Consider the following 22,607-nt stretch of genomic DNA (forward strand, 5'->3'; position numbering starts at 1 on the left):
AACCAGTGATCACAGGTGTTAACCAGTGATCACAGGTGTTAACCAGTGATCACAGGTGTTAACCAGTGATCACAGGTGTTAACCAGTGATCAAAGGTGTTAACCAGTGATCACAGGTGTTAACCAGTGATCACAGGTGTTAACCAGTGATCACAGGTGCTAACCAGTGATCACAGGTGTTAAGCAGTGATCACAGGTGTTAACCAGTGATCACAGGTGTTAACCAGTGATCACAGGTGTTAACCAGTGATCACAGGTGTTAACCAGTGATCAAAGGTGTTAACCAGTGATCACAGGTGTTACCCAGTGATCACAGATGTTAACCAGTGATCAAAGGTGTTAACCAGTGATCACAGGTGTTAACCAGTGATCACAGGTGTTAACCAGTCAAACTACTAACAGTGATGGAGTGTTCTGCGTGATCACAAATGTTATGAATGTGATCATTTTGCTCCTGGTGTTATTATACATGGTTGTAATTGTCAGTCTGTCAGCAGGTGGTGTAATGTAATCAGTAGGTGGAGTGGTGTAATCAGTAGGTGGTGTGGTGTAATCAGTAGGTGGTGTGGTGTAATCAGTAGGTGGTGTGGTGTAATCAGTAGGTGGTGTGGTGTAATCAGTAGGTGGTGTGGTGTAATCAGTAGGTGGTGTGGTGTAATCAGTAGATGGTGTGGTGTAATCAGTAGGTGGTGTGGTGTAATCAGTAGATGGTGTGGTGTAATCAGTAGGTGGTGTGGTGTAATCAGTAGGTGGTGTGGTGTAATCAGTAGGTGGTGTGGTGTAATCAGTAGGTGGTGTGGTGTAATCAGTAGGTGGTGTGGTGTAATCAGTAGGTGGTGTGGTGTAATCAGTAGGTGGTGTGGTGTAATCAGTAGGTGGTGTGGTGAAATCAGTAGGTGGTGTGATGTAATCAGTAGGTGGTGTGGTGTAATCAGTAGGTGGTGTGGTGTAATCAGTAGGTGGTGTGGTGAAATCAGTAGGTGGTGTGATGTAATCAGTAGGTGGTGTGGTGTAATCAGTAGGTGGTGTGGTGTAATCAGTAGGTGGTGTGGTGTAATCAGTAGGTGGTGTGGTGTAATCAGTAGGTGGTGTGGTGTAATCAGTAGGTGGTGTGGTGTAATCAGTAGGTGGTGTGGTGAAATCAGTAGGTGGTGTGGTGTAATCAGTAGGTGGTGTGGTGTAATCAGTAGGTGGTGTGGTGTAATCAGTAGGGGGTGTGGTGTAATCAGTAGGTGGTGTGGTGAAATCAGTAGGTGGTGTGGTGTAATCAGTAGGTGGTGTGGTGTAATCAGTAGGTGGTGTGGTGTAATCAGTAGGTGGTGTGGTGTAATCAGTAGGTGGTGTGGTGTAGCCAGGAACAGGTGACAAAGACATGAGTGGGGGGTAGTGTGAGTGTCAAACAGAGTCCTGAACCCCTCTCACAATACCGTCACACGCGAGTGACAGTATTGTGGCAGAACTGACAGTAAGACACAACCTGTCACACTGTCAATAACGGTTCTGGGCGCCATATCTATCCCCTATTGCAACCTGTTGCAACCTGCCTCCCTCACCCAGTCATCTGCAATGATTCTTGTATATGATAACGCAAAGTGCTATCAACTAAGATACCGAGAATCTGACGTTTCTCCAGTGGTGATAAATATCCTACACTGGTGATATCCTACACTGGTGATATCCTACACTGGTGATATCCTACACTGGTGATATCCAACACTGGTGATATCCAACACTGGTGAACAATGTCCTACACCAGTCCCTGAAGCTCACTCAGAACATAATTATATAAGTATATATGATTAGAAAGATACATATATATATATATATATATATATATATATATATATATATATATATATATATATATATATATATATATATGAACCATTCAGGCTTGTTCGCATATATATATATATATATATATATATATATATATATATATACATATATATATATATATATATATATATATATATATATATATATATATATATATATATATATGTATACCCTATATAACAGCACTTATACATATACTATAACATACAAAATAGCCCCTATAGTTATTCCAATAATTAACACCACCTGGAGCCTCAAAAGCAACATTTACTTTTCAAAGACGAAGTCAATAGTCAGAGCTTTTGTTGATGCAACATTTCACAAAATGTTCTTAACATTTTACGGTGTAAACCCATGCAAGTTGCACAGTAAACCGGTCAAAGTTACATCAAGCAAAGTTGTTATTATTCAAAAAGTTTAAACCTTCAACTATCATCCGAAACTTGAGGTAACTTTCTGGCATTTACATTAATAGTTAAGAGTTTCCCTTAACTTAGAAAACAACATTTTATGAATTCTCCGCCGCTGACAGGTGGTGGGGTGGGGCTAGGTGGTGGGGTGGGGCTGGGTGGTGGGGTGGGGCTAGGTGGTGGGGTGGGGCTAGGTGGTGGGGTGGGGCTGGGTGGTGGGGTGGGCTGGGTGGTGGGGTGGGGCTAGGTGGTGGGGTGGGGCTAGGTGGTGGGGTGGGGCTAGGTGGTGAGGTGGGGCTAGGTGGTGGGGTGGGGCTAGGTGGTGGGGTGGGGCTAGGTGGTGGGGGTGGGGCTAGGTAGTGGGGTGAGGCTAGGTGGTGAGGTGGTGCTAGGTGGTGGGGTGGGGCTAGGTGATGGGGTGGTGATAGGTGGTGGAGAGGGGCTAGGTGGTGGGGTGGGGCTAGGTGGTGGGGTGGGGCTAGGTGGTGAGGTGGTGCTAGGTGGTGGAGTGAGGCTAGGTGATGGGGTGGTGATAGGTGGTGAAGAGGGGCTAGGTGGTGGGGTGGGGCTAGGTGGTGGGGTGAGGCTAGGTGATGGAGTGGTGCTAGGTGGTGGAGTGAGGCTAGGTGATGGGGTGGTGATAGGTGGTGAAGAGGGGCTAGGTGGTGGGGTGGGGCTAGGTGGTGGGGTGAGGCTAGGTGATGGAGTGGTGCTAGGTGGTGAGGTGGGGCTAGGTGGTGGAGGACTGGCCACCAGTGAAGGAGGACTGGCCACCAGTGAGGGAGGACTGGCCACCAGTGAGGGAGGACTGGCCACATGTGAGGGAGGACTGGCCACCAGTGAGGGAGGACTGGCCACATGTGAGGGAGGACTGGCCACAAGTGAGGGAGGACTGGCCACATGTGAGGGAGGACTGGCCACAAGTGAGGGAGGACTGGCCACATGTGAGGGAGGACTGGCCACATGTGAGGGAGGACTGGCCACATATGAGGGAGGACTGGCCACATGTGAGGGAGGACTGGCCACATGTGAGGGAGGACTGGCCACATGTGAGGGAGGACTGGCCACATGTGAGGGAGGACTGGCCACCAGTGAGGGAGGACTGGCCACATGTGAGGGAGGACTGGCCACAAGTGAGGGAGGACTGGCCACCAGTGAGGGAGGACTGGCCACAAGTGAGGGAGGACTGGCCACATGTGAGGGAGGACTGGCCACATGTGAGGGAGGACTGGCCACATGTGAGGGAGGACTGGCCACAAGTGAGGGAGGACTGGCCACAAGTGAGGGAGGACTGGCCACAAGTGAGGGAGGACTGGCCACAAGTGAGGGAGGACTGGCCACATGTGAGGGAGGACTGGCCACCAGTGAAGGAGGACTGGCCACATGTGAGGGAGGACTGGCCACAAGTGAGGGAGGACTGGCCACATGTGAGGGAGGACTGGCCACCAGTGAGGGAGGACTGGCCACCAGTGAGGGAGGACTGGCCACAAGTGAGGGAGGACTGGCCACATGTGAGGGAGGACTGGCCACCAGTGAGGGAGGACTGGCCACATGTGAGGGAGGACTGGCCACCAGTGAGGGAGGACTGGCCACCAGTGAGGGAGGACTGGCCACATGTGAGGGAGGACTGGCCACCAGTGAGGGAGGACTGGCCACATGTGAGGGAGGACTGGCCACATGTGAGGGAGGACTGGCCACATGTGAGGGAGGACTGGCCACATGTGAGGGAGGACTGGCCACATGTGAGGGAGGACTGGCCACATGTGAGGGAGGACTGGCCACATGTGAGGGAGGACTGGCCACATGTGAGGGAGGACTGGCCACATGTGAGGGAGGACTGGCCACATGTGAGGGAGGACTGGCCACATGTGAGGGAGGACTGGCCACGTATGAGGGAGGACTGGCCACATATGAGGGAGGACTGGCCACATATGAGGGAGGATAACCTGGGCTCTAGTGGCCCAATTTGGCCTTCCTTCCTCGCCTCTTGAGGGTGAAGCGCCCTCTTGACTACTCTCCTCCTCGGCTCCTCCTCAGATTCCCTTCAAGTCTCCTCTTATCCCTGTCTCCTCTCATTCTTTTACTCGTTTTTAATCATCTAGTCTTTCTCCTCTCCTTCCATATCTCTCATTCTCTATATTGCGTGTTCTTAAAGTTTTGCAGGTCCTCTCTACCCCTTAAACCTCCTTTAGTGTTGATGTTGTCTCTTGCTTATATATTTATTCTGTTCTTCTTTCCTGCTTGTTCTCTCTCTCTCTCTCTCTCTCTCTCTCTCTCTCTCTCTCTCTCTCTCTCTCTCTCTCTCTCTCTCTCTCTCTCTCTCTCTCTCTCTCTCTCTCTCTCTCTCTCTCTCTCTCTCTCTCTCTCTCTCTCTCTCTCTCTCTCTCTCTCTCTCTCTCTCTCTCTCTCTCTCTCTCTCTCTCTCTCTCTCTCTCTCTCTCTCTCTCTCTCTCTCTCTCTCTCTCTCTCTTTCTCTCTGTCTCTCTCTCTCTCTCTCTCTCTCTCTCTCTCTCTCTCTCTCTCTCTCTCTCTCTCTCTCTCTCTCTCTCTCTCTCTCTCTCTCTCTCTCTCTCTCTCTCTCTCTCTCTCTCTCTCTCTCTCTCTCTCTCTCTCTCTCTCTCTCTCTCTCTCTCTCTCTCTCTCTCTCTCTCTCTCTCTCTATCTCTCTCTCTCTCTCTCTCTCTCTCTCTCTCTCTCTCTCTCTCTCTCTCTCTCTCTCTCTCTCTACCCCAACACCACCACTACCAGCCCTCTAGGATAGGTCAGTAAGGCCTCTAGATAGGTCAGTAAGGCCACTAGATAGGTCAGTAAGGCCGCTAGATAGGTCAGTAAGGCGGCTAGATAGGTCAGTAAGGCCGCTAGATAGGTCAGTAAGGCGGCTAGATAGGTCAGTAAGGCATCTAGATAGGTCAGTAAGGCCGCTAGATAGGTCAGTAAGGCATCTAGGATAGGTCAGTAAGGCCACTAGATAGGTCAGTAAGGCGGCTAGATAGGTCAGTAAGGCGGCTAGATAGGTCAGTAAGGCGGCTAGATAGGTCAGTAAGGCCGCTAGATAGGTCAGTAAGGTGGCTAGATAGGTCAGTAAGGCCACTAGATAGGTCAGTGAGGCCGCTAGATAGGTCAGTAAGGCCTCTAGATAGGTCAGTAAGGCCGCTAGATAGGTAAGTAAGGCTGCAAGATAGGTCAGTAATGTAACGGGGGGTGGGGGAAATAGCTCTATCTTGTCCATTATTCCACCCCCCAGTTAACTAACGAGGCCGGGGGAAACAGCTCTCTCTAGTCCGTTATCCCGTCCTCAGTTAGCTAACTATTCTAGAGCACCTCCAGAGTTCCTAAGGCAACCTCTCTCGTTCAACACCTTGTAACCTAGGTATTTGACTACCTAAGTGCTAAGACTACAAGGCGCCGTAACTGGATCAGCTACCCGAAACTCCAGAGAGAACTCTAGAATACAGAATCTTTGCCACAAACGTATAAGAGAAAACGAAAGGAAAGAAATGAATAGGGAAGTAATTAGTGAGGGTTTGGGGTGAGAGGGAGAGAGGTGGGAGGAGCGAGGAGGGTCATTAGTTGAAAGTGAGAGTTCAGAGAGGGGTGGAGGGAGAGGTATAGATAGGTAGAAGTAGAAGAGTAGATAGTAGAAGTCGAAAGTAGATAGTAGAAGACGAAATGCTGCCACCATCCATTCATGAGCATTACATACAAGACAAGGAATGGAACTTGTCTGTATCAAAATATTCTCAAAAGATGTTATTACCATGTATCAACTCCAAACATGTACTCGTTAATATCATGAAACCAGTAACCACAGAGGCTTTCTCACCTCAACTCAACTCTCTAGGGAACACAGTGAAAGACCATTTAAATAATAAATTCAACAATTATATTTCACATGAAATATCATAATTTAGCAATTCAATTAAAATGTTCCAGTTTAATATGCAAAGTGAGTCATCATCCAAGAATTCGAGAACCCTACAACTTGACTGCCCCTGATCATCCCACAACATATGTAAACACGACCAAGTCACCTTAATGTTCACTCACCGAGGACTGAGTCTAAGTTGAATAGAGAGGTGGGGGGGGGTCTGTAGCTTGACAGAGACTGTCTCGCCCCTGCCGGCCGACAGCCTCCCTGCTAGGGACGTCTTCTCTGCTCTGCTGGCTCGTCTGCTCTGTTGTCTTAATGCTCTATGCTCCCTCAGTATATATTGGGGACCCTAGTACTAACTCCGCCCACAAGTAGATAGCCTCCGGCACTACCAAGCCACTCCTTAAACGTCGGCATGTTTGAAGGCTACCAGACTACAATTATAAGCTTAGCGGAAGCAAGGTGAAATTCTCATGATCTGACCTCAGGTCACTTGGGGTCATTAACGGTTAGAGGTGTGAGATCTCCGCCGACAACTTGGCGCCTTTCCAAATCCCTGTCTGTGACTCATATTCTATATATATTTTAAATAAACTAACCCAAACACTTTTACAGTGTTACAGTAAGGCGGCTAGATATCTCAGTAAGCTCTCAAGATAGGTCAGTAAGGCCTCTAGATAGGTCAGTAAGGCCGCTAGATAGGTCAGTAAGGCGGCTAGATAGCTCAGTAAGGTCGCCCGATAGGTCAATAAAGCGGCTAGATAGGTCAGTAGGTATTTAGATTGGTCAGTAAGTTCGCTAGATAGGTCAGTAAGGCCGCTAGATAGGTCAGTAAGGCCGCTAGATAGGTCACCACAGTAAATAAAATTAAAAAAAAAAAATAAATAATCCCTGTAAAATAATAATGTTACATTAAACAAACTAAACCAATAATAACCGAGAAAATAATTATAAATTGTTACCACGACTCAATATTTAATTACGTGGTACTAATGGCTCACCAATCATTATATATGAAATATACGAGGCCCTCATTAGTGGTCATATATAATTACAAGCACAATGGGTCTAGTCAAATTCTCTCTATAGAGAATATATCACAACATAAAAATACGAGAGTCTAAAATGTCATAAAATTATTACTTAAATTTTAGAAACTATTTTGGCTAAGACATTGAGAGTCGAGCCGAAGGGAGCCGGTCGGCCGAGCGGACAGCACGCTGGGCTTGTGATCCTGTGGTCCTGGGTTCGATCCCAGGCGCCGGCGAGAAACAATGGGCAGAGTTTCTTTCACCCTATGCCCCTGTTACCTAGCAGTAAAAACAGGTACCTGGGTGTTAGTCAGCTGTCACGGGCTGCTTCCTGGGGGTGGAGGCCTGGTCGAGGACCGGGCCGCGGGGACACTAAAAAGCCCCGAAATCATCTCAAGATAACCGCCGCCACATCCCGCCAAACACACACCGAAACTACGACGTTGGTACAATGTTGGAACAAGTTTTAACACCTCCTAACCAGTTATAACAACCAATATAGCAAGTTGTAACAACGTTCTAATGCGTCATAAACACGTTAAGCCAAGATGTAACAACTTTATTACAAGTTGTAACAAGCGGAAAATAGAGACAGTTTCGGGTTGTGTTTCCAGGTTGTGGTCTCATACAGACACTCTCAAGATAAAGTTACTTTATACATTAACAATAAATATAACCTCAATGACTTGCCCAAATCTTTATGAATTGATTACATTAAAAAGGAGAACATTAATAATAGTAAGTTTATTGATAAATATATTAATAACCCAATGACTCTCTTACACGAAAGTCTTAATTGCGTACTCCACTACAGTGAAATATTACAGACCTCGAGGAAATAGATCAATACCTGGTTGATGGGGTTCTGGGAGTTCTTCTACTCCCCAAGCCCGGCCCGAGGCCAGGCTTGACTTGTGAGAGTTTGGTCCACTAGGCTGTTGCTTGGAGCGGCCCGCAGGCCCACATACCCACCACAGCTCGGCCCGAGGCCAGGCTTGACTTTTGAGAGTTTGGTCCACCAGGCTGTTGCTTGGAGCGGCCCGCAGGCCCACATACCCACCACAGCTCGGCCCAAGGCCAGGCTTGACTTGTGAGAGTTTGGTCCACCAGGCTGTTGCTTGGAGCGGCCCGCAGGCCCACATACCCACCACAGCCCGGTTGGTCAGGCACTCCTTGGAGGAAACAATCTAGTTTCCTCTTGAAGATGTCCACGGTTGTTCCGGCAATATTTCTTATGCTCGCTTTGTACATAATCAATCAGCACTTTGTTCACTCAATCAGCAGATATCGGAGCCAACGAGAAATGAAAATATTCTAGATCTGGTCTTTACGAACAATGAAGACATTATCAGAGACATTACGATATCAGATACCACATACTCAGATCACAAACTCATTGAAGTGCAAACGACCATCAATACTCAGAATAGACCTAAAACGTTGATAAAGCGAGAGGGGCTATTCAGTAAATTCAATTTTAATAATAAAAGGATAGACTGGGAGATAATAAACAGGGAACTTACAAACATTCCATGGGGAACTGTTCTAAATAATACAAGTCCTACAGAAGGAATAGAAAAACTTACTTCAGAAGCGTATCAAGTCTGTCTGAAACATGTTCCTTTGAGGAAAGCCAGAAAGAGATCTAACGTAGAAAGAGAACGCAGACGACACTATAAACGCAGGAAAAAAATAACGGAACTGCTTATGCAGACACGAATTTCCCGTCAAAGAAGGAATAATTTAAATAGGGAGATTGAAGAAATCGAGCGGAAATTGAAACACTCATATGAAACTGAAGAAAGGCAGTTAGAACAGAAAGCAATTCAGGAAATAAAGAAAAATCCAAAATATTTTTTCTCATATGCGAAATCAAAAGCAAAAACCACTGCCAGTATTGGACCTATTCGTACAAGTGAAGGTTCATACACGGAGGATGACTAAGAAATTAGTGAAATCCTAAAAAAGCAGTATGAGGACATGTTTAGCACTCCAATAAACAACATGAAGGTGGAAGATCCAGACATTTTCTTTATGCGGGATATTCAAACCCCGGTAAATATAACTGATATAAACACGAGCGCACTAAATTTTGAAAAAGAAATTGAAAACATGCCCATGCACTCGGCCCCAGGTCCAGACTCATGGAATTCAATATTTATAAAGAAATGCAAAGTGCCGGTAGCACAGGCACTCAGTATAGTGTGGAGGAAGAGCTTGGACACGGGGGAGATACCAGATGCACTTAAAGTAGCAGACATAGCCCCTCTACACAAGGGAGGGAGCAAAGCATTGGCAAAAAATTATAGACCAGTTGCACTAACATCGCACATCATAAAAGTATTTGAGAGAGTGATTAGGAGTCAGGTCACCAATTTCATGGAGACCAATGACCTTCATAACCCAGGCCAACATGGATTTCGAGCGGGAAGATCGTGCCTCTCACAGCTACTTGAGCACTACGACAAAGTCACTGAGGCATTAGAAGAGAAACAGAATGCTGATGTGATATACACGGACTTCGCAAAGGCCTTCGATAAATGTGATCATGGCGTGATAGCACACAAAATGAAGTCAATGGGAATAACCGGTAAAGTAGGACGCTGGATACTCAGTTTTCTGTCAAACAGGACTCAGCGAGTAACTGTCAACCATATAAAATCTAGTCCAAGTGCAGTGAAAAGCTCTGTACCTCAGGGTACAGTCCTTGCACCACTGCTTTTCCTTATTCTCATATCAGATATAGACAAAAATACAAGTCACAGCTTCGTATCATCCTTTGCAGATGACACAAAAATCAGTATGAAAATTACCTCGGCTGAGGACATTGAAAAACTTCAAGCTGATATTAATAAAGTTTTCGACTGGGCATCAGAAAATAACATGATGTTTAACAGTGATAAATTCCAGGTACTCAGGTACGGTAAAAATGAGGACCTTAAACATAATACAGAGTACAAAACACAATCAAATGTACCCATAGTAGGAAAACAGCATGTAAAGGATTTGGGAATAATAATGTCTGACGACCTAACGTTTAAGGAGCATAACCAAGCAAATATTGCGACAGCCAGAAAAATGATAGGATGGATTACGAGAACTTTCAAATCCAGGGATCCCATCACAATGGTTGTACTCTTCAAGGCACTTGTGTTGTCCCGTCTTGAGTACTGCTCAGTACTCACTTCCCCCTTCAAAGCAGGAGAGATTGCTGAAATAGAGGGAATACAGAGAACATATACGGCACGCATAGACGCAATAAAGCACCTAAATTATTGGGATCGTCTCAAAGCCCTCCAAATGTACTCACTAGAAAGAAGACGAGAGAGATATCAAATAATATACACCTGGAAGATACTGGAGGGCCAAGTACCAAATCTACACAGTAAAATAACAACGTACTGGAGTGAACGACATGGAAGAAAATGTAGAATAGAACCAATGAAGAGCAGAGGTGCCATAGGCACAATCAGAGAACACTGTATAAACATCAGAGGTCCGCGGTTGTTCAACGTCCTCCCAGCAAGCATAAGAAATATTGCCGGAACAACCGTGGACATTTTCAAGAGGAAACTAGATTTATTCCTCCAAGGAGTGCCGGACCAACCGGGCTGTGGTGGGTATGTGGGCCTGCGGGCCGCTCCAAGCAACAGCCTGGTGGACCAAACTCTCACAAGTCGAGCCTGGCCTCGGGCCGGGCTTGGGGAGTAGACGAACTCCCAGAACCCCATCAACCAGGTATCAACCAGGTATAAGCACACCTTGTAACACTGGTTCTTGAGGCTGAGTTTAGTGGAGGAACAAAGTGGGGGAGGAGGGAGGTGTTCTCACTACTGCTCCATCAAAATGATGGCAGTGATTGTTACAACAGCAGCTGTTGCACTGTTGAACAGTGCAACACACAGGCTGCTCCTGCAATGTGTCAGTAAACATGGACTCACTTTGGTTCTTGCAGTGGCCCTGCGCCCTCACACAGCAGACGACCCCTGGCCTCACACAGCAGACGACCCCTGGCCTCACACAGCACACGACCCCTGGCCTCACACAGCAGACGACCCCTGGCCTCACACAGCAGACGACCCCTGGCCTCACACAGCAGACGACCCCTGGCCTCACACAGCAGACGACCCCTGGCCTCACACAGCAGACGACCCCTGGCCTCACACAGCAGACGACCCCTGGCCTCACACAGCAGACGACCCCTGGCCTCACACAGCAGACGACCCCTGGCCTCACACAGCAGACGACCCCTGGCCTCACACAGCAGACGACCCCTGGCCTCACACAGCAGACGACCCCTGGCCTCACACAGCAGTCGACCCCTGGCCTCACACAGCAGACGACCCCTGGCCTCACACAGCAGACGACCCCTGGCCTCACACAGCAGACGACCCCTGGCCGCCTGCCGTCAAGACCCAACGAGGCAGTTTACCGTAACAACCAAGTCATTTGACACTGCAACATAACTGCAACATAACTGCAACATAACTGCAACATAAGCTTCCTCTTCCACACTTCAACCCCTACAATGATGGACTTCCGAATGATAGAACAACCAACATGATCACTAGTACAGTGTCACAGTGTCACAGTGTCACAGTGTCACAGTGTCACAGTGTCACAGTGTCACAGTGTCACAGTGTAACAGTGTCACAGTGTCACAGTGTCACAGTGTCACAGTGTCACAATGTCACAGTGTCACAGTGTCACAGTGTCACAGTGTCACAGTGTCACAGTGTCACAATGTCACAGTGTCACAGTGTCACAGTGTCACAGTGTCACAGTGTCACAGTGTAACAGTATCACAGTGTCAGAGTGTCACAGTGTCACAGTGTCACAGTGTCACAGTGTCACAGTGTCACAGTGTCACAGTGTAACAGTATCACAGTGTCACAGTGTCACAGTGTCACAGTGTCACAATGTCACAGTGTCACAGTGTCACAGTGTCACAGTGTCACAGTGTCACAGTGTCACAGTGTCACAATGTCACAGTGTCACAGTGTCACAGTGTCACAGTGTCACAGTGTCACAGTGTCACAGTGACCTCTGGCCTTAACAGAACATAGTTTCACCGTCGAAATAAGACTTGAGTTATGGTAGAGCAATCAGGACTAAGAGAGTAACAATCAGGACTAAGACAGTAACAATCAGGACTAAGACAGTAACAATCAGGACTAAGACAGTAACAATCAGGACTAAGACAGTAACAATCAGGACTAAGAGAGTAACAATCAGGACTAAGAGAGTAACAATCAGGACTAAGACAGTAACAATCAGGACTAAGACAGTAACAATCAGGACTAAGACAGTAACAATCAGGACTAAGACAGTAACAATCAGGACTAAGACAGTAACAATCAGGACTAAGACAGTAACAATCAGGACTAAGAGAGTAACAATCAGGACTAAGACAGTAACAATCAGGACTAAGACAGTAACAATCAGGACTAAGACAGTTACAATCAGGACTAAGATAGTAACAATCAGGACTAAGACACTAACAATCAGGACTAAGACAGTAACAATCAGGACTAAGACAGTAACAATCAGGACTAAGACAGTAACAATCAGGACTAAGACAGTAACAATCAAGACTAAGACAGTAACAATCAGGACTAAGACACTAACAATCAGGACTAAGACACTAACAATCAGGACTAAAACAGTAACAATCAGGACTAAGACAGTAACAATCAAGACTAAGACAGTAACAATCAGGACTAAGACACTAACAATCAGGACTAAGACACTAACAATCAGGACTAAGACAGTAACAATCAGGACTAAGAGAGTAACAATCAGGACTAAGACAGTAACAATCAGGACTAAGACAGTAACAATCAGGACTAAGACACTAACAATTAGGACTAAGACAGTAACAATCAGGACTAAGACACTAACAATTAGGACTAAGACAGTAACAATCAGGACTAAGACACTAACAATCAGGACTAAGACAGTAACAATCAGGACTAAGACAGTAACAATCAGGACCACAGAGTTCCGTGAAGCTGTACGACGCATCAGCTTCGTACCTGATGGGTGCTGATTGGTCCTGGGGGTTGACGACCTCCAGCAGAGGGAGCCGGTGGCTGAGCGGACAGAACACTGGACGCGTGATCCTCTGGTCCCGGGTTCGATCCCGGGCGCCGGCGAGAAACGATGGGCAGAGTTTCTTTCACCCTGATGCCCCCTGTTACCTAGCAGTAAATAGGTACCTGGGAGTTAGTCAGCTGTCACGGGCTGCTTCCTAGGGGGTGGAGGCCTGGTCGACGACCGGGCCGCGGGGACACTAAGCCCCAAAATCATCTCAAGATAACCTCAAGAAGATAGCATGTAAGCTGATACAATTATATAGCATATAATTATATCACCACGCTTATAAATGTTCCATTTAAAGTTCAAACATATATCAGACATATAACATTCCGAGTATATCACTCAGTTATATCAACAATCATCAAGAGGAATAAACTTGGGATTCATTGGATCTGATTTGACAAAAAGAAAGGCAGAGGAAAGTCTGTAAAGCTTCAGAAAAATAATGTTTTATCAAACGAAAGGAATTTCAATACATTTGGCAAGAAAACGAGACCCGAGGCACCTTATCTAACACAAAGTGAAGAGGAAGTTGGTCCCTCAAATAATTGGGTTACGTCGGTCAATGGTAGAGACGAACTTATTAATATGATCAAAGTTGATCTAATTTATAAAGTAGAGATTACAGGTGTACTAAAGGTACTAGGGAACACTTAGTCATAGTCCCCAAGTCCAGGTCCCCAGGTCCAGGTCCCCAGGTCCAGGTCCCCAGATCCAGGGGACCAGGTCCAGATCCCCAGGTCCAGATCCCCAGGTCCAGATCCCCAGGTCCAGGTCCCCAGGTCCAGGTCCCCAGATCCAGATCCTCAAGTCCAGGTCCCCAGGTCCAGATCCCTAAGTCCAGGTCCCCAGGTCCAGATCCCTAAGTCCAGGTCCCCAGGTCCAGATCCCCAAGTCCAGGTCCCCAGGTCCAGATCCCCAAGTCCAGATCCCCAGGTCCAGGTCCCCAGATCCAGGTCCCCAGGTCCAGATCCCCAGGTCCAGGTCCCCAGGTCCAGGTCCCCAGATCCAGATCCTCAAGTCCAGGTCCACAGGTCCAGATCCCTAAGTCCAGGTCCCCAGATCCAGGTCCCCAGGTCCAGATCCCCAGGTCCAGGTCCCCAGGTCCAGGTCCCCAGGTCCAGATCCCCAAGTCCAGATCCCCAGGTCCAGGTCCCCAGGTCCAGATCCCTAGGTCCAGATCCCCACGTCCAGGTCCCCAGATCCAGATCCCCAAGTCCAGGTCCCCAGGTCCAGATCCCCAGGTCCAGGTCCCCAGGTCCAGATCCCCAAGTCCAGGTCCCCAGGTCCAGATCCCCAAGTCCAGGTCCCCAGGTCTAGATCCCCAAGTCCAGGTCCCCAGGTCCAGATCCCCAGATCCAGGGGCCCAGATTCACGAAGCAGTTACGCAAGTACTTACGAACGTGTACATCTTTGCTCAAACTTTGACGGCTTTGGTTACATTTATTTAATCGTTTTCAAGCATGAAAACTTGCTAATCAACTGTTGTTATTGTTATAAACAGCCTCCCGGTGCTTCGGAGTTCATTAACTGTTTAATAATTGTAAACAAAGCCGCCAAAGATTGAGAAAAGATGGACAGGTTCGTAAGTGCTTGCGTAACTGCTTCGTGAATCTAGCTCCAGGTCCTGATAAAGTATTTGTCAGGGTACTACTGTACAGAGGACCTTAGCCAGTAGATCTTTAAAATCATGCAGCGTGACGAATTTGTTGATTGTTGCAAATGTTAACCCAGTGTCTTAAATTATCTTAGACAAGAGACAGAGGTACCAGACCCAGCCAAACTGGCTTCAAGAGCACGTATGTCAGAGTTCCGAGAGGCTGAGCAGGTAACCCACTGATTAGTGACGTATACAATACTCTCGCACCACTTCAGGTAACCCACTGATTAGTGACGTATACAATACTCTCGCACCACTTCAGGTAACACCACTGATTAGTGACGTATACAATACTCCCCCACCACTTCAGGTAACACCACTGATTAGTGACGTATACAATACTCTCGCACCACTTCAGGTAACACCACTGATTAGTGACGTATACAATACTCTCGCACCACTTTTATCAGAATAAAAATGTCTGCTCCGTTTTCTGTTGTGTCATTCGAAAATTAAATTTTCGTACAAATGCTTATACTGATGAAGATAATCTCACAGTAATACTCTCTTAAATATGACCTTAAGCAAAAAAAACTATTAAACAAAAAATATACACTGTGCATAAAAAAATTTAATATACACATACATATAAACATATAAAAATATAAAAAATAACAATACTCTGTGTATAATATACACAGTACAGTATACTGTGTCCCCACAAGGGGATACAGGTGTAAACTGTGTACCCAGATGAGCCACAGAGACGTTAGAAAGATTTTTTTCAGTGTCAGAGTAGTTAATAAATGGAATGCATTAGGCAGTGATGTGGTGGAGGCTGACTCCATACACAGTTTCAAGTGTAGATATGATAGAGCCCAATAGGCTCAGGAACCTGTATACCAGTTGATTGACAGTTGAGAGGCGGGACCAAAGAGCCAGAGCTCAACCCCCGAAAAGCACAATTAGGTGAGGTGAGTACAAAACATATCCTTTATGTTCTCATGAAAATACTTGAAGTTTAGCCTCGAGGCAAATGTCAGTTATAAACAGATGACGCGATAATGAAATACTCCAAGTGAAAAACATAAATTTCCTCTGGTCCTGTGTAATGTCCACTGGTCCTGTGTAATGTCCACTGGTCCTGTGTAATGTCCACTGGTCCTGTGTAATGTCCACTGGTCCTGTGTAATGTCCACTGGTCCTGTGTAATGTCCACTGGTCCTGTGTAATGTCCACTGGTCCTGTGTAATGTCCACTGGTCCTGTGTAATGTCCACTGGTCCTGTGTAATGTCCACTGGTCCTGTGTAATGTCCACTGGTCCTGTGTAATGTCCACTGGTCCTGTGTAATGTCCACTGGTCCTGTGTAATGTCCACTGGTCCTGTGTAATGTCCACTGGTCCTGTGTAATGTCCACTGGTCCTGTGTAATGTCCTCTGGTCCTGTGTAATGTCCACTGGTCCTGTGTAATGTCCACTGGTCCTGTGTAATGTCCACTGGTCCTGTGTAATTTCCTCTGGTCCTGTGTAATGTCCACTGGTCCTGTGTAATGACGTCTCGCTCCTCGGTGAAAATGACTTCAAGTGATGGCATTACCGGCATTCGCGACGTAATGAGACATTGGAAGGCCCGCCGGAAATTAATGGGCGAATAATTAAAGCTGATTTGCCTCGGGGAAAATTTTCCATGAACTTTTAGAGTTAGGAGGATGGTGAAAATTGTTTGGGGAAGGAGGAAAGTTCTCGGAGTACGGCTGGTGATTGTTGAGGGAGAGAGAGAGATATGGGAGATGTGGTGATGATTGTTGGGGAGGAGGTGGCAGTGTGATTGTAACTTGGTGGTGATGAGGAGTTTTTAAGAAAGGAGTGTTAGTGGGAAAGAGACCCTGGGTTAGTGATGACTGCCGGTGATGGTAGTGAGACAACACTATGTACCACTACCACTTCCGGTAATATTATGAGGACCTATATTGCCTCCGTGTACCGGGAGGACCTTGTGGTTTCCTCCTGAGTTTTGATAGAAACTAACCTGGCTTCCAAACCCCCGTATTTATAACTTAGTGGATGAGGTACCCGGCTGTGCCCGGGGTATCTCTCCCACACCTGCTTTTCTCTCTCTCTCTCTCTCTCTCTCTCTCTCTCTCTCTCTCTCTCTCTCTCTCTCTCTCTCTCTCTCTCTCTCTCTCTCTCTCTCTCTCTCTCTCTCTCTCTCTCTCTCTCTCTCTCTCTCTCTCTCTCTCTCTCTCTCTCTCTCTCTCTCTCTCTCTCTCTCTCTCTCTTCTCTCTCTCTCTCTCTCTCTCTCTCTCTCTCTCTCTCTCTCTCTCTCTCTCTCTCTCTCTCTCTCTCTCTCTCTCTCTCTCTCTCTCTCTCTCTCTCTCTCTCCCTCCTCTTATTCTGAATCTTCCACCCATCATCTCTCTTTATTTGTTCCCACTATTTTTCACGTGATGAAAAATGTGTCAGTGTCAGACTATGAGGGAATGATTGAAACAGGAATTTCCTTAAGTTGTTTCCTTAAGAAGTAGTATTTAATAATTCATCTTCAGAATGATAGATCTTTATATACGAAAGTACTTAAGGAAATTCCTGTTTCAATCCTTCCTTCGTGGTCTGACACTGTCATATATATATATATATATATATATATATATATATATATATATATATATATATATATATATATATATATATATATATATATATATATATATATATATATATATACAAAGAAAGAGAGAGAGAGAGAGAGAGAGAGAGAGAGAGAGAGAGAGAGAGAGAGAGAGAGAGAGAGAGAGAGAGAGAGAGAGAGAGAGAGAGAGAGAAAGAGAGAGAGAGAGAGAGAGAGAGTAGACCCTTCAAAATGGTTGTCTTGAACTTTATAACAAGAAATCAGAAGGAAGTCTACTAATTCCAGTGATAATTAAGATCCCAAACAACCCCTTCAACCTGCCAGTCTGTGACATCTCACTGCATCATGTACAACTAGAGATAACTAGTTGACTGACTACTAATCGAATGAACCTAATTGCTTTCTAGATAAGTAAGAACGAACTGAATTAACTGTCAGCCAGTCAAGACCAATTGAATGACAGTAATCTGAATGATGATTAACTCTTGACAACCAGTTGAGTGACAGCATAGTGTCGAGGCCCAGCCAATCACCACATCAGAGCCACAACAGCTCAGCCAATCACCACATCAGAGCCACAACAGCTCAGCCATTCACCACATCAGAGCCACAACAGCTCAGCCAATCACCACACCGGAGCCACAACAGCTCAGCCAATCACCACACCGGAGCCACAACAGCTCAGCCAATCACCACACCGGAGCCACAACAGATCAGCCAATCACCACACCGGAGCCACAACAGCTCAGCCAATCACCACACCGGAGCCACAACAGATCAGCCAATCACCACACCGGAGCCACAACAGCTCAGCCAATCACCACACCGGAGCCACAACAGCTCGGCCAATGATGACACGGTGACCATCACAGGAAATATTTGACTAAACAAATGTAAATTTAAAAAATAAATTGTGATACATATTTTATTTTTTTTTTTTGTGTATGATGTGTGTGATGTGTACTCTGACATCTGCTGTCATTGTCTGCTGCAGGAAACATAGACATGCTCTGCAGAGCAGACTCTTTGTAATTATAAACGTCAGCAGAGTGATGTTATCTGCAATTATGTAACTGACTCGTAATATCACCAGAGAGGAATGCAATGTTTTTCAGAGTACTTTGACTGTGTCAACAGTACTGTTCACTACACTGTGAATGTTGCTGCATACTGTGAATACGGTCAGCAGTACTGTGCATGAAAAACATCAACATATTGGTTCGGGGTCTTGAAATATGGAAGCAGCAAGAGGAAGTATGGGCCAATGGCCTTCTGCAGTTACTTCCATTCTTATGTTCTCATATCCAAGTTATACCCATTGTTTCGTGTTCTGTCTTGTGTTTGTCACAAGCGTGTTCTCACCCAAAAGTTTTGTACCATATCACCTCATCCAATAGAGTATAAGTACGATGAATTTGTGTGTAAATTAAGTCTTTGAAAATGTAATAGGCCATTACGAAACGCGTTCAGGTGTCAGACCATAAATAAAAATGAATTTTGGAGAACTGATCTTTCCATTACCAGCGATAGTGAAGAAAAACATAAGAAATATTGAGAAAATTCGTTTTAGAATTATTAATCTTACCTTTTCGGTCATATTCAACAACATTGTATATATATATATATATATATATATATATATATATATATATATATATATATATATATATATATATATATATATATATATATATATATATATAAATATATATATATATATATATATATATATATATATATATATATATATATATATATATATATATATATATATATATATATATATATCATGTGAAAAACGGAAATTATTTTCCCGTTCATATACCACACTATTGTGACTGTATCTCTGAGCGCTTTCGAACACTCTCGTATTCCTCGCCAGCCACTGAATGTAAGGAACCACAAGAAGAACAACAAGGGACGGGACAGGAGAACTGGAAGCAAGAGGCAGATGGATCAAAAGCAATATATTAAAGACAATAACCTAGACCAATTCACGAAGTTATACACTGAAGATGAGTCACGATAACGTGGCTGAAGATATGATGAGCCACACACACACACCAGAAGATGAGCAGACGACGACGTTTCGGTCCGTCCTGGACCATATGACTTGATAATGATCCAGGATGGACCGAAACGTCGTCGTCCCTTCTTCTTGTGGTGTGTGTGTGTGGGTTGGTCTCCACACAGTCATGTCAGACGGAAGCCGCCATTAAGGAGTGAAAGAGGATAAAGGACTGAATAATATACACAACTTTACGACTTTAGAAAATAAAAAAGTAATAGAAATATGCCTCATGAAACAATATTAAATTTTATAAAGAGGCAAAATGGCCCAGTTATCCTTTTCAAACAGAAAACTGTGAGTACAAGTTAACTATCAGTAACTATGTACCCAGCAGTTAGTGAGCGTGTTGAGGGGCTGTGTCATGGGTCAATAATTCCACCCTCAAGATAACCTCGATATAAGCCTAACATACACCGTATGGAGGAACTATCTGCCTCTCCCCCGGCACCAATGAATTATTATATATGAATAAAGTTACTCAATTTGAATCATTCTACACCAGTGACAAACTGCCTCGTTCACCTGTTATTAAAATACCCGCCGCTCTCACTACCACTGCCAGGGGCCTCGTTTACACCTGGCATTGTTTAATGCCTAAGATCACATATAACACTGCCCGATGGAAATATTAACATGTTGACCACTTAAACTCTGATTGCCTCTATACCTCTATATACTCGTTTGTGAATTATATATATATATATATATATATATATATATATATGACAATGTCAGACCACGGAGGAAAAATGAAACAGGAATTTCCTTAAGTACTTTCATATATTAAATACATCTTCAGAAGGTCCTAAAGTGACCTTCTGAAGATGTATTTAATATACGAAAGTACTTAGTACTAATAAACGCAGGAAAAAAATAACGGAACTGCTTATGCAGACACGAATTTCCCGTCAAAGAAGGAATAATTTAAATAGGGAGATTGAAGAAATCGAGCGGAAATTGAAACACTCATATGAAACTGAAGAAAGGCAGTTAGAACAGAAAGCAATTCAGGAAATAAAGAAAAATCCAAAATATTTCTTCTCATATGCGAAATCAAAAGCAAAAACCACTGCCAGTATTGGACCTATTCGTACAAGTGAAGGTTCATACACGGAGGATGACAAAGAAATTAGTGAAATCCTAAAAAAGCAGTATGAGGACATGTTTAGCACTCCAATAAACAACATGAAGGTGGAAGATCCAGACATTTTCTTTATGCGGGATATTCAAACCCCGGTAAATATAACTGATATAAACACGAGCGCACTAAATTTTGAAAAAGAAATTGAAAACATGCCCATGCACTCGGCCCCAGGTCCAGACTCATGGAATTCAATATTTATAAAGAAATGCAAAGTGCCGGTAGCACAGGCACTCAGTATAGTGTGGAGGAAGAGCTTGGACACGGGGGAGATACCAGATGCACTTAAAGTAGCAGACATAGCCCCTCTACACAAGGGAGGGAGCAAAGCATTGGCAAAAAATTATAGACCAGTTGCACTAACATCGCACATCATAAAAGTATTTGAGAGAGTGATTAGGAGTCAGGTCACCAATTTCATGGAGACCAATGACCTTCATAACCCAGGCCAACATGGATTTCGAGCGGGAAGATCGTGCCTCTCACAGCTACTTGAGCACTACGACAAAGTCACTGAGGCATTAGAAGAGAAACAGAATGCTGATGTGATATACACGGACTTCGCAAAGGCCTTCGATAAATGTGACCATGGCGTGATAGCACACAAAATGAAGTCAATGGGAATAACCGGTAAAGTAGGACGCTGGATACTCAGTTTTCTGTCAAACAGGACTCAGCGAGTAACTGTCAACCATATAAAATCTAGTCCAAGTGCAGTGAAAAGCTCTGTACCTCAGGGTACAGTCCTTGCACCACTGCTTTTCCTTATTCTCATATCAGATATAGACAAAAATACAAGTCACAGCTTCGTATCATCCTTTGCAGATGACACAAAAATCAGTATGAAAATTACCTCGGCTAAGGACATTGAAAAACTTCAAGCTGATATTAATAAAGTTTTCGACTGGGCATCAGAAAATAACATGATGTTTAACAGTGATAAATTCCAGGTACTCAGGTACGGTAAAAATGAGGACCTTAAACATAATACAGAGTACAAAACACAATCAAATGTACCCATAGTAGGAAAACAGCATGTAAAGGATTTGGGAATAATAATGTCTGACGACCTAACGTTTAAGGAGCATAACCAAGCAAATATTGCGACAGCCAGAAAAATGATAGGATGGATTACGAGAACTTTCAAATCCAGGGATCCCATCACAATGGTTGTACTCTTCAAGTCACTTGTGTTGTCCCGTCTTGAGTACTGCTCAGTACTCACTTCCCCCTTCAAAGCAGGAGAGATTGCTGAAATAGAGGGAATACAGAGAACATATACGGCACGCATAGACGCAATAAAGCACCTAAATTATTGGGATCGTCTCAAAGCCCTCCAAATGTACTCACTAGAAAGAAGACGAGAGAGATATCAAATAATATACACCTGGAAGATACTGGAGGGCCAAGTACCAAATCTACACAGTAAAATAACAACGTACTGGAGTGAACGACATGGAAGAAAATGTAGAATAGAACCAATGAAGAGCAGAGGTGCCATAGGCACAATCAGAGAACACTGTATAAACATCAGAGGTCCGCGGTTGTTCAACGTCCTCCCAGCAAGCATAAGAAATATTGCCGGAACAACCGTGGACATTTTCAAGAGGAAACTAGATTTATTCCTCCAAGGAGTGCCGGACCAACCGGGCTGTGGTGGGTATGTGGGCCTGCGGGCCGCTCCAAGCAACAGCCTGGTGGACCAAACTCTCACAAGTCGAGCCTGGCCTCGGGCCGGGCTTGGGGAGTAGAAGAACTCCCAGAACCCCATCAACCAGGTATCAACCAACTTAAGGAAATTCCTGTTTCATTTTTCCTTTGTGGTCTGACATTGTCACATTTTTAATCACGTGTTTATTTTCGTGATATACACACACACACACACACACATATATATATATATATATATATATAT

General features: G+C 44.9%; 2 protein-coding genes across 2 annotated transcripts in view; both read right to left on the reverse strand.

Moving 5' to 3' along the window:
• Positions 1 to 386: 386 nt before the first annotated feature.
• Positions 387 to 1,373, reverse strand: LOC138353808 (uncharacterized). The gene has a single exon (XM_069307221.1). It carries the CDS (start codon positions 1,371 to 1,373, stop codon positions 387 to 389), a length of 987 nt encoding a protein of 328 aa, XP_069163322.1.
• A 1,605-nt stretch (positions 1,374 to 2,978) lies between these two features.
• Positions 2,979 to 22,607, reverse strand: part of LOC138353809 (mucin-2-like) — a 29,175-nt gene continuing 9,546 nt past the window's right edge. Inside the window, exon 3 of the mRNA XM_069307222.1 lies at positions 2,979 to 4,169. Coding sequence (XP_069163323.1) covers positions 2,979 to 4,169 — 1,191 coding nt within the window. The remainder of the gene's footprint in view (positions 4,170 to 22,607) is intronic.

This window comes from Procambarus clarkii, chromosome 59 (assembly GCF_040958095.1).
Source record: "Procambarus clarkii isolate CNS0578487 chromosome 59, FALCON_Pclarkii_2.0, whole genome shotgun sequence".
Taxonomy (NCBI): Eukaryota; Metazoa; Arthropoda; class Malacostraca; order Decapoda; family Cambaridae; genus Procambarus; species Procambarus clarkii.

What these genes read in the sequence shown, in the direction of transcription:
- LOC138353808 (XM_069307221.1), bottom strand. Translation starts at nt 1,373, where the DNA reads ATGTCTTTGTCACCTGTTCCTGGCTACACCACACCACCTACTGATTAC.